We start from the raw sequence: 11,573 nt of genomic DNA, 5'->3' as shown, positions 1-11,573 counted from the left end.
TTTATGCTGCGGCGCCCGGGGAGCAGTTGGGGGTTCGGTGCCTTGCTCAAGGGCACCTCAGTCATGGCATTGAAGGTGGAAGAGAGCGCTGTACATTCACTCCCCCCACCTACAATCCCTGCCGGTACGAGACTCGAACCCACAATCTTGGGTTACGAGTCCGACTCTCTAACCATTAGGCCACGACTTCCACGACTTTATCAGCATGATGGTATGAAACTGTACATTTCCTGTCTATTACCCCCACTGCCACTTATAACAACGACGGAAATAAGCACAGTTAGAACACGGGCCGTGTCTATAGTGTCATTGTGTCGCCTGTCAATGACGTCATACACCCTTGATTTAATTTTGTTTTGTAGAAAACATGAAAACACCAAAGACGCTTTAATATGTTGTGCGTTTTATTAGACAGGTGACGACCGCACAGAGTAGCATTATAACAGAACTTTCAAACATACCTAGTATGATAAAACAGCGCTGCTTTACCCCACATACATACAACCGGAAGGAGCGGAAACGCTAAAGTGTGGCATAATAAAAGCTCCACTGCTTTCGAGCCATGTGTTACTCTCGTCTCTCATTAGCAATTGCTTCAGCAGCATCGTTTCGCTTCAATGGCTTTCCGCCTCACTCTGCTTCATACTACAATGTTAATAAATCTTTAATACATTAGCTCATTCATGAACATGATTTCTGCCTGAGTCCCATCGGATTGTGTCAGCTGTGGGGATGAACATGACAACTCCCATGATTCCACACTCAGTCACGGCATCATCAAACTATACGCCTTTGTTTCTTTTGAATACGCGCCCTCTAGCAGTGCAAACGTACATAATGCACCTTTAATAGCATGCTTTAACATTTAGCTAAGTGTTGCTAGCATGTTTCTAGCACGTTGCCAGCCTATTTAACACTTGCTGATGCTTTTTAATATGTTGCTAGGAGTCCATAACAGTGTTAAACATGTGACTTCCTGTTGCCAGCAGGTGACGCTATGACTATAACCAAATTCGGCCATGGAGATGTGTTCAGGACAGGACTCTTATCAAACTTGTTAAATTTGGGGCAGATTGGACACTGCATTCCTGAGTAACAGCAACTTCCTGTTTCACTGCATTAATAGCATGCTTTAGCACTTAGCTAAGTGTTGCTAGCATGTTTTAGTATGTTTCGAGCATGTTGCCAGCCTATTTAAAACTTGCTGACGCTTTTTAATATGTTCCTAGGAGTCCATAACAGTGTTATCCATGACACTTCCTGTGTCCAGCAGGTGGCGCTATGACTATAACTGAATTTGGGCATGGGTATTTGGTCAGGACTGAACTCCTATCAAACGTGTGAAGTTTGGGGCAGATTGGACATTGCTTGCCTGAGTTACAGCAACTTCCTGTTTCATAGCGAAACATCAAACTTTGTCAGGCCGCCAGAGACACGCCCTTTGACGAAAACTCAAGATCTTCGCAATTTAACGTCACAAAGGCCTTATGATAACCCTCACCAAATTTGAAGATGATCCAATTAAAACTGTAGGAGGAGTTCGTCAAAGTACGATGCCTGGAAATGGCAAAAACTGCAGGAAACAGGAAATTCAAAATAACATACTTCCTGTTGGGTTTTGGATTTTGTACCAAGAGGCTTTTTTGTAGGTAATGGTGTGTTACATGTCTGTACCAATTTAACATGTAAACGTAGCTCAAGGCGCACTCCATTGAATGTGTACAGGTGGCGCTACCGAGCCATTTTGCCACACCCACTTCTGAAACCCATATCAGTTCTGACGCATGTGCAAAGTGAGTTTTGTGTGAATTTTCGAGCATGTTTAGGCCCTCAAAAATGCGATTCACTTTGGAGAAGAAGAAGAAGAAACGGAGCAATTCCAATAGGGTCCTCCTCACACCATCGGTGCTCGGGCCCTAAATATGCCCTATTTGGTTATTCAAAGTAAGACATAGATCATATTAGGACAATGGACATATTAGGACAAAGTAGGACATCGGACATGCATGGATCATGAATTCCGTCACATTATAGAATATAGCTCTGTCTGTTTATATAGAATATAAACCATGTTTCATACATATTTAGGATACACACACGCACACACACACACACACACACACACACTCACAAACACACATATGAATATAATTTGTTTTAAGGTCCCAAAATAAAACTAATATCATTGATTAATGTAATTGAAATTGCGATTTGGAGTACTTTCCAGACTATATGGTGGTGTTCTGATGATGCAGTTTTGATTAAGGCACTGACATATTCAAACGTTTTGTTTTAAACACTGTTATACAGGAAGGGATGCAGAATGGACATCAGTCCTTGTACAAGTCTCCACAACTCTACATTGCTTATGCAATATGTGTTATATCAAAACACCCATATTACAATGCACTCAAAGACTGTCTGTCTAGGTAAGATTCAAGATATTTATTCAGATTTATTGAAAAACAATAAAATATTTGGGAGACCTAGGAGAATATATAACAAGAGGTTTATCAGCAGTACTAGATTCTGCTATACTGTCTTCATAAAATACTCAGTTTGTCCATCCTATAAGAAACACATTTATTTGCATTAGTTGAATTAAAGCAGGAAACTACAAACTATAGAGCTTGTTTTGATATCACTGCAGAGCTACAGTATTCAAACTTTTCAGAGAATTCAACCTACAATTGCCTGTCGTAGTTATATATTACAGTAAACTGATATAGGAGAAAGCTGTTTAATATCTAAAATGACACACAGCACCTTTTCTTCCATTTCCTGAGTTTTCACTTTCCCATCCGCAGCCTCTTATTTCAGCTCAAAATCTGTCAAATGATTGATATGGAAGAGCAAGTGAGGGAGTTCTCTGCTAAACTGGCTCTAGTCCCAGTTCCTCCTCCTGGTCAACTGTATGTGGTGGGTTCTTTTAATCATCTAATGTTTAGCAAAATTAGAGAAGTGAAATGAAATTGTAACAACGTGGAAAAAGTCTATGATATGTTATAATGTAAAGACAAAATACATAATACATGTGAAGTATATTTACATTATTTTTCATGTCAGATGTTCACCTTACGACCTCTGACGATTGTCCTTCCATCCAGAGAAGATAAATATCATCCTGTTATCGACCTGGACTTACATCTTCCACTCCTCTGCTTCAAGTCCAGAGAGCTGCTGCAGGTCAAATATAAATGCTGATGACTTAATATGAAAACAACAAAAACTGAGGGGTTTTCTTTGTTAGCAGTTTGAGTGAACACAGACTGTCTGGAAATCCAAACCAGTCAATTTTAGATAAAAAAAAAAATATGTAAAATGTTCATTATAAATGGATGAACTTTTTGATTAAACAAAAATGTTACTGAAAGTTTTGGTCCACATCACATTGGAAAAATGTTTTATGTTTCTGTTCCCCTGCAGATCATAGCCAGTATACTCACAGAGCAGTGTATGGTGTTCTTTTCCTCGGACTGGGCCAAACTGACCCTGATCGTAGAGTGTCTCATGCTGTATATTTGGCCCCTGCACTGGCAGCACCCACTGGTGCCTATACTGTCTCAACATATGCTTGACTTTGTTATGGCACCGACTGCCTTCCTCATGGGATGCCACATCAGCCATTATGAGGACGTTGCCAAGGTAAAGCCTAAATAATGGTTCCTATTATCTCATAAGGCTGTTCTTTAGTTCTGGGTTTTTCAAATTGGGGTCCACATGCAATGGGGTGATAGAGGGTCTGGGGAAAATCTGAGTGGACAAAAAGCTTTTAATGGTTTCTATTGATGACATTTTTATTATGTATTAAAATGTAACTTAATGCAAAACATCATATTTGATCATTTCTTTTAGCTTTAGTACAATACCCTTTAAATTATTCATTTTAAACTACCGGTATTAATATTAATTTAATTAATTAATTTTAAATTAGTTAATTAAATTATAAGAAGTTTTATTTTTAATATTACTATTAATATTTTCACATAGTATAATTGTGTATTTAAAAATGCCTTTATGTTGGTTCCCTTTAGGAACATAATTTTCCCTTGCAATTTTTGAAAACCTGAAATTTGAAAACCCCTGCTTAAGTTCATATAAAATGTATAAAATGTATTTATTTATTTATTTTTTATTTATATATTTATTTATTTATCTATCTCAATTAAAACCGTCACTAGCTAACTTTAATATGTGACCATGGACCACAAAACCAGTCATAAGGGTCCATTTTCTGAAATTGAGATTTACACATAATCTGAAAGCTGAATAAATAAGCTTTTCATTGATGTAAGGATAGAAGTTCTTAGCAATGCATATTACTAATCAAAAATTAAGTTTTGATATACTGACAATAGGAAATTTGCAAAATATCTTCATGGCACATGTTCTTTACTTAATTTCCTGATTATTTTTGGCATAAAAGAAAAATTGATAATTTTGACCCATACTATGTTTTGTTGGCTATTGCTACAAATACACCCGTGCTACTTAATACCAGGGTCACACATGTTGAGAAATTCATGATTTTTACTTAAATCAACAGTCTGTTGACTTCAGTGATTTCTGATCTTTGAAATCATTGTCTGTTTATCAGTTAACTGATGAACTGATTCTGATCGATATTGACGAGGGAACTGTGTCCTGCTCTGGCTGTCATCACGTTGACGTCCCTGACACCCCACAGGCAGCTGCTCAGCGTTTCAAGTGTCGGTAAGAAACATTTAACCATTAAATGCAGTCTTGCTAACTCTAAGAATCTTAACTGGAATAATCAAAATATACAAGATATTAATAAACTCACATTATCTGACCCAGCTGGTGAGACCAGGGGCCTGTACCATGATGGTAGTTGAACAAACGCAGGCTTACAGGATTAGTTTCAAACTGACAAATCCAAAAAATTCAATCAGACTTTTTTGGTACCATGATGCTGATCGTCAAATTTCAGTCAACAGACTTTGATCTTTCAACTAATCCTCCACTCTATACATATGAAATGGATTTAAGGGTACAATAATTATCCAAATAATGGTGCAATCTAAACTGAAACATATCTGCTAAAGCCAGCTAAACCGGCTTCATGGTATATGACCCAGGTCCCGTTATATAATTAACGGTCATGTATTTGTCAGATTTTTAATTGTTTTTTTGTATCTTCATGTAGAAGGAAAGGTCTTCAATTACACTATGACATGGAAGTGGTTCATCAGAGAATCTGTTGCAATCTTAATGAGCTGCGGATGCAGAGAAAGCGCTGGCAACAAAGGCTCAATTTGGAAATACAAAACATCACCCTGGAGCTCATCGTTAACATGTTTAGGTCAGTAATAAGAGCCTGTGCAGAAAACTAGAACTGACTTTGAATCTTCTACGCATGTATAATTAAAATAATGCTTCTTTTTCAAGAGATGTCAGTGATTACCTCAATATCGAACACAGAGTTTTTAACACTGATGAGTTTCTGAAGACCAGGGAGCCAGGCGACCAGCCATTTTATAAAAAGGTGACTTTATATTTAAAAATATGTCTGGTCTTCAACCTTTAGAAACAGAACTGTATGACTGATGGCTTTTTATTCATGACAGGTCTTGGAAACACACATTTTCCACTCATTCTTGAAAGAACGTTTGAATGGAAAAATAGATCAATTTACCCAAATGGAGCTTAGTTCTCAGACAGAAGACCAAAAGTAAGTTGTTTTGTGAACTAATACTTTTATTCAGCAACAAGGATGCATTAAATTAATCAGAAGTGACAGTAAAGATATATATATTTCAAATATATGTTGTTCTTCTGTTTAATATTTTTTTGTTGCCAATTTCTGTAGATTGAGTAGATCGATGGATTACTCACGCAGACCCACTATAAAGGAAATAGTTTTGCGAAATGGTTCTTTAGACAGCGGTTTGAGTGAACGCTTGGGCTCAAGTCTCCCTGACCTGGACAACAAGAAACACCTGAGTGTCCTCAAACAGATGTCTCCAACTAAGATCATTCCTGATAAGCGTAAGAGAAATGCAGTATACTGTAATGCATTGGCACAGCTGTTTTGTGTTTAGATTGTCGTGATATATTTATGTTACTAATCATCCTTGTCCCAAAAGCTATGAATATACCAGTCAGGCCAGTCAAGATCTTCCAGCTTCCAGAATTCCTTTCTCCATTGAACCACCCCAACATACTCCATTACTTTGGAGATCTTATCCTCCAGCTGAACAAAGTCATATCAGCCGCACCACCTCAGGATTCCTCCCTGCTAGCAAGATACTTGTACCTGCGCGGCCTCATCAACATGCTGAGTTCTAAGCGCTTGGATGCCCTCAGCGACTTCCAGAACCTCTACAAAACAGATATTGAGATTTTTCCTGGAGAGTTGGTGAAGACACTGGTGGACTCTCTGCAGAACGAGGAGAAAGTCCAGGCAGAGAAGAGATCTGAGCTCAAAAGGCTCATCTGTCAGGTGAAGAACAATGAAAAGAGCGAGCATGAGGAATCGGACTATAACGTGAAGAAGTTCGAGCTGCCCAAGAGCCCCATGCAGCTGGAGGAGTTTGTGAAGTGCATTCAGCAGTCTGGTATTGTGCGGGACATGGCCACTTCACAGAGACTGTTTGAAGCTCTCACTGTCGGTAAGTTTGAGCTGTAGTGTGCCATTGTATAAAACCATTAGAGATGCGAAATATTACCATATAAGTTGGTCAGTGTTTAGCATACACTGCCGTTTGAAATTTTGGGATCAGTAAGATTTTTAATGTTTAAAAAAAAAAAAGTTTCTTATGCTCATCAAGGCTGTATCTATTTGATCAAAAATACAGAAAAAACATTGTGCTGCTTAATATTTTTTTGGCATCTGTGATACTTTTTTTCAGGATTCTTTGATAAATAAAAAGTTAAAAAGAGAAATTTAGTTTTACAATATACACTACTATTCAAATGTTTGAGGTCATTACATTTTTTCTTTCTTTTTTTAAAGAATTTATTTCTATTCTATTCTATTTTCAACTAATGTTGTTCTTTTTAACTTTTTATTCATCAAAGATTTAAAGGAAAAAAGTATCACAGGTTCCAAAAAAAATATTAAGCAGCACAACAGTTTCAACACTGATAATATTTATACTATTTAATATTTATTAATAATGTATTTTTTATCAAATAAATACAGACTTGATGTGCATAAGAGACTCCCTTCAAAACGTTAAAAATCTTACTGATCCCAAACTTTTGAACAGCAGTGTATATCGGCAATTTAAAATGCCTATTCTGTCTATTAAAGCTGTCTTCTGTATTATTTTTCAAATTTATATTTAATGTTTAGCAAACCTCAAATTAATATTAATTTTCAAATTCTAATACATTTTTCATAAAATTAAATTCTCACATTTTAAAAATGTATAATCTATCAACTATATATTATAATTTTGCTTGTAGTATTTTATTTTTTAATGTATTTACGTAGACAAAAGTAAGTAATAAAATAAATTAAAATATAAAATAAATATTAATTAAAGGGGTCATATGCTGCTAAAAAGAACATTATTTGGTGTATTTGGTGTACATAGTGATGTAGATATGTGGGGGCGTGTTAGAACGAGCCGTTTTAGGTGGGCGTGGCTGACTCTTAACTTTTATAAAGAATATCTCTTTGGATTTTAGATTTTAGTCTTTGCAACTTTACAGATCTTCTTTATGCACCAAGAGCTTGTAACACTCCAAAGAGAAAGGAAAAATTGAAATCGCATCATATGACCCCTTTAAAGCAGCAATGTAACTTTTGGCGCTCTAGCGGTTAATAAACAGAACTGCACACATCCCGCAGAAGAACATTCCAACCGGAGCTACTTCTCTAAGTTTATGTCTATGGCGATTCACGCAGGTATGTGTTACTCCGCAGCGGTGACGACCCGACCAGGCTACAATAGTCCAAATATAAGTACTTATTATAAGTGTACCGTAGTGATTCGGAATAAGACAAAACCGCGGTTTGGAAGATGAATTCATGATGTACTCGCTCATTATATACATTTTGCAAATTTTGAATACAGAAAAAGTTACATAGTGCTGCTTTAAAAATATGAAAAATAAAATAAAAATATTCTGCTATTTACTGTGATATTATGTAAAATAATTTGTTACAATATATTTGTTCTTCTCAGGTGGTCCGAAGCATATTCATCCAGAGATGTTCAGAGTGTTTTATAACTTCTGGAAACAGGCTGAGGCAGAAGCACAGGACATTGACCTGCCTGCTGAGGTGCTGGAACGCCTAGACAACAGTGAGTGTGTGTACAAGCTGTCCAGCTCTGTGAAGACTAGTTATGGCGTTGGTAAAATCGCCATGACTCAGAAAAGGCTCTTTCTGCTGACCACAGGCAGATGTGAATACGTTGAGATTACCAAGTTTAGGGACATTGAGGTTTGTGAGTCTTGCAATATTACTTTTAAAATGACAAGGTAGTGTTTGGGGTAACCGTATGAATCCTGTGAACCCAGGAAGTAAAGATCTCCACTGCTTCATTCCCGCTTTTGAGGATCCCATCTCTAAAGATCAAGAACAGCCGAAGGAGAGAGATATTTGAGGCTAATTTAAAATCTGAGTGTGAACTGTGGAACCTGATGGTCAAGGAGATGTGGGCTGGGAGAATGATGGCAGACAACCATAAGGTAAAGTTCACCCGTACTGTGAAATATCTAAAGCTGGAATCAAAACATGAAATATAAAATCAACCATTTCTTGCCAGCTTAATAATAGAATAAAATATACATACCGTTCAAACGATGGGATACTGTTTTCAAAAGAATGTTCACAAAGGCTTTATACACCGTATTTGATCAAAATATGGTAAAAACAGTAATACTGTCAAAAACAATTGTTTTATATTTTAATACATTTTAAAATGTAATTTATTCCTGTTATGGCAAAGCTGAATTTTCAGTACTCCGGTCTTCAGTGTACCGTGATCCTTCAGAAATAATTCCGATATGCTGATTTGTCGCTGAAGAAAATACTTATCAATGTTCAAAACAGATTTGCTGCTTGATTTTGTGGATAAATTTTTTCAGGATTCTTTGCTGAATATAAAGTTCAGAAAACTGTATTTTATTTGAAATATAATTTTTTTGTAACAATGTAAAAGTCTATCACTTTTGATCAATTGAATGTGTCCTTGTTGAATAAAAGTATTAATTAATTTAACAAAAAATCTTACTGACCCCATATTTTTAACTGGTAAGGTATTAGAGATTCAAATAATTAAAATGATCTTTTGACAACTTGATGAACAAGGAAATTATACTTTAAAAAAGATAAGAAATTAATTTATATTGGTTCATAAATATGTCCTGCAGCAAATAGAAAACTGTTACCAAAGGAATTTGTAGTTGTTTCTAACAGTAGCAGGGTGTGTTTAGGGTGTCTACTGACAGCTGACAAAATAATGCAAGTTTTCACAATCACATACACGCTTTGATATGCCCTACTAGTTCATTCCTATTTTCTGCTATTAGATAAACACACACTTCACTAGATGTACATTGTTCAATGTGTGTTTATTATTAAGTTTTCAAGTTTCTGTTTCTCTTTCTTTGTTTGAGGAGATGACTGTTATTCCTTTTCTAGATCACTGCACGTTTTAGCCACAAATGCACAAAGTACTTTAGTTTGTGATGAGTGAACTCTTCTGTTTATCAGGACCCCCAGTATGTGCAGCAGGGACTGAACAATGTCCTGCTTATGGATGCAGTGGTGGCCTGCTTACAGACACAGAAGGCTGTTTGTGCTGCCTCCAAATTGGCCTATTATGAAAAGCAACGGCAACAAGGTGTGTCTCACTCCCTACCTGTATGATGAAAACAAGACAGTTGTATTAAAGTCTCTTGTCTTCATTCCCACAGTGCCCATGATCATCCCCAGACCCACAGCAGAGGCTCTGAAACACAAGATCAATCCATCCCAGAACATGACAAACCCTCAGTCTGTCGATGTCTTGCTTTACACTCCAGGTCTGCATGCAGGAGTATTTGGAGAAATAGTTAAAGGGATAGTTCACCCAAAAATTACAATTCTGTCATGCATACATATACTTCGTAGTAGACATCCTTAACTCCATTCTGCTGTCTGTTGTTCTGTTGTCGGTGTTTCTTTGTCTGAATATGGCACTTATCACATGCTGGTATCGGCGTTTGGTATCGTGGCATTTTAACGAGTACGAGTACAGGAGACCAGTATCGGGCCCGATACCAGTATCGGTGCATCCCTATTAATTACTCAACCTCATGTCATTCCAAATCATTTTTGGATGAACTATCCCTTTAAGATACATTAATTGTCTGGATTTGTCCTGTCTAATCTGTCGCCATGAGATTTTGTCAGATTATGCATTATTTCAGTTTAAAAATTCATCATTATACACATTAAAAGTTAATCATACTGGACAAAGCTACATACTATTTTGAATTGAGCATGTGCATGTTATCAAAATTAACGTTTTCCAGTGGCATGTGAATGTGTACAATTCTTGGTCTGTTTGTTAAAGGTCCCATGGCATGAAAATTTCACTTTATGAGGTTTTTTCGAAGCATGGCAGTTGCCCCGCCTCTCTCCTCCTCATTAGCATTTAAAGCTACAGACACAGAAATGGCACGTCCTACGGAAAGCTCATTGTGGGACTGGCTCGTAGTGGCTGAAATTCTGCACCAAGGCTGAATTTCGGGAAAGAGACTTCAGATACAGTACTAGGGACCACTTAGGCCTATATAAAAGCATCCAAAAAGCAGCATGTCATGGGACCTTTAAGGCAGCGTCACATGACAATTTCAATGGTGTGGAATTGTCCAATTAGCATTTGTGGAACTGCTGAGCAGGAACAAGGGGAGCAGTGAGGAGATTTGACCTAAATGCTACTCCACATGCTCCCCACTTGAAAGTATTCAGATAACCCATATTTAAGTCTCGACTTGGGAGTATGTAGCAAATTAAATTGAATTATGTAGTCAAGGATTGCTATAATGCCTGTGTGCTTAGATCCCAAGCAGAATAGCAATACATTTGTTTATCAGTTTAAATTATTATTGTAATTATTTTAGAAACGAAAGGACTGGGTTGGATTTATATTTTGGAAAACACCTAAATGGGAATTTGGAGCTTTTTTTAAAGTTATATATAAACTGTGTTTGTGTAAGATTTAATGATAAATAACTCTTTTTAACTTCTTCCAGGCCAGTTAACTTTCCCAGACAGAGATGTGGATGGAAAACCTAAGCTCTGGTGTGCTCTCAGCTGTGGGAAAGTGGTTGTGTTTGATGCTGTCAGTTGGTCCCTGAAGCAAAACTGCATTCATTTAGGAGAATCTCGACTGGTAAGATGCTGCTATTTGATTTTAAGATTGTCATTTGATTTAATATATGTGACCCTGGACCACAAAACCAGTCTCAAGTCGCTGGGGTATATTTGTAGAAATAGCCAAAAATACATTGTATGGGTGAAAATTATAGATTTTTTTTTTTTTTAAAAATCATTAGGAAATTAAGTAAAGATCATGTTCCATTAAGATATTTTGTACATTTCTACCGTA

The 11,573-nt window shown here is 36.8% G+C and overlaps 1 protein-coding gene across 2 annotated transcripts in view; it reads left to right on the top strand.

Moving 5' to 3' along the window:
* dennd3b (DENN/MADD domain containing 3b) overlaps nt 1–11,573 on the top strand; it is an 18,241-nt gene that overhangs the window by 3,229 nt on the left and 3,439 nt on the right. Inside the window, exons 5-19 of one of the 2 annotated variants that reach the window (XM_016507926.1) lie at nt 2,311–2,429; nt 2,808–2,919; nt 3,067–3,186; nt 3,427–3,645; nt 4,598–4,713; nt 5,168–5,323; nt 5,410–5,506; nt 5,589–5,692; nt 5,831–6,009; nt 6,123–6,632; nt 8,157–8,416; nt 8,494–8,664; nt 9,692–9,821; nt 9,895–10,002; nt 11,218–11,357. In XM_016507926.1, coding sequence (XP_016363412.1) covers nt 2,311–2,429; nt 2,808–2,919; nt 3,067–3,186; nt 3,427–3,645; nt 4,598–4,713; nt 5,168–5,323; nt 5,410–5,506; nt 5,589–5,692; nt 5,831–6,009; nt 6,123–6,632; nt 8,157–8,416; nt 8,494–8,664; nt 9,692–9,821; nt 9,895–10,002; nt 11,218–11,357 — 2,541 coding nt within the window. Of the gene's footprint in view, nt 1–2,310; nt 2,430–2,807; nt 2,920–3,066; nt 3,187–3,426; nt 3,646–4,597; nt 4,714–5,167; nt 5,324–5,409; nt 5,507–5,588; nt 5,693–5,830; nt 6,010–6,107; nt 6,633–8,156; nt 8,417–8,493; nt 8,665–9,691; nt 9,822–9,894; nt 10,003–11,217; nt 11,358–11,573 lie in introns of both variants that reach the window. The other variant, XM_016507925.1, reaches the window with a different exon arrangement.

The sequence above is a fragment of the Sinocyclocheilus anshuiensis genome, unplaced genomic scaffold, assembly GCF_001515605.1.
Source record: "Sinocyclocheilus anshuiensis isolate Anshui unplaced genomic scaffold, SAMN03320099.WGS_v1.1 scaffold702, whole genome shotgun sequence".
Classification (NCBI taxonomy): Eukaryota; Metazoa; Chordata; class Actinopteri; order Cypriniformes; family Cyprinidae; genus Sinocyclocheilus; species Sinocyclocheilus anshuiensis.
This window is presented reverse-complemented; position numbering and strand designations above follow the sequence as displayed.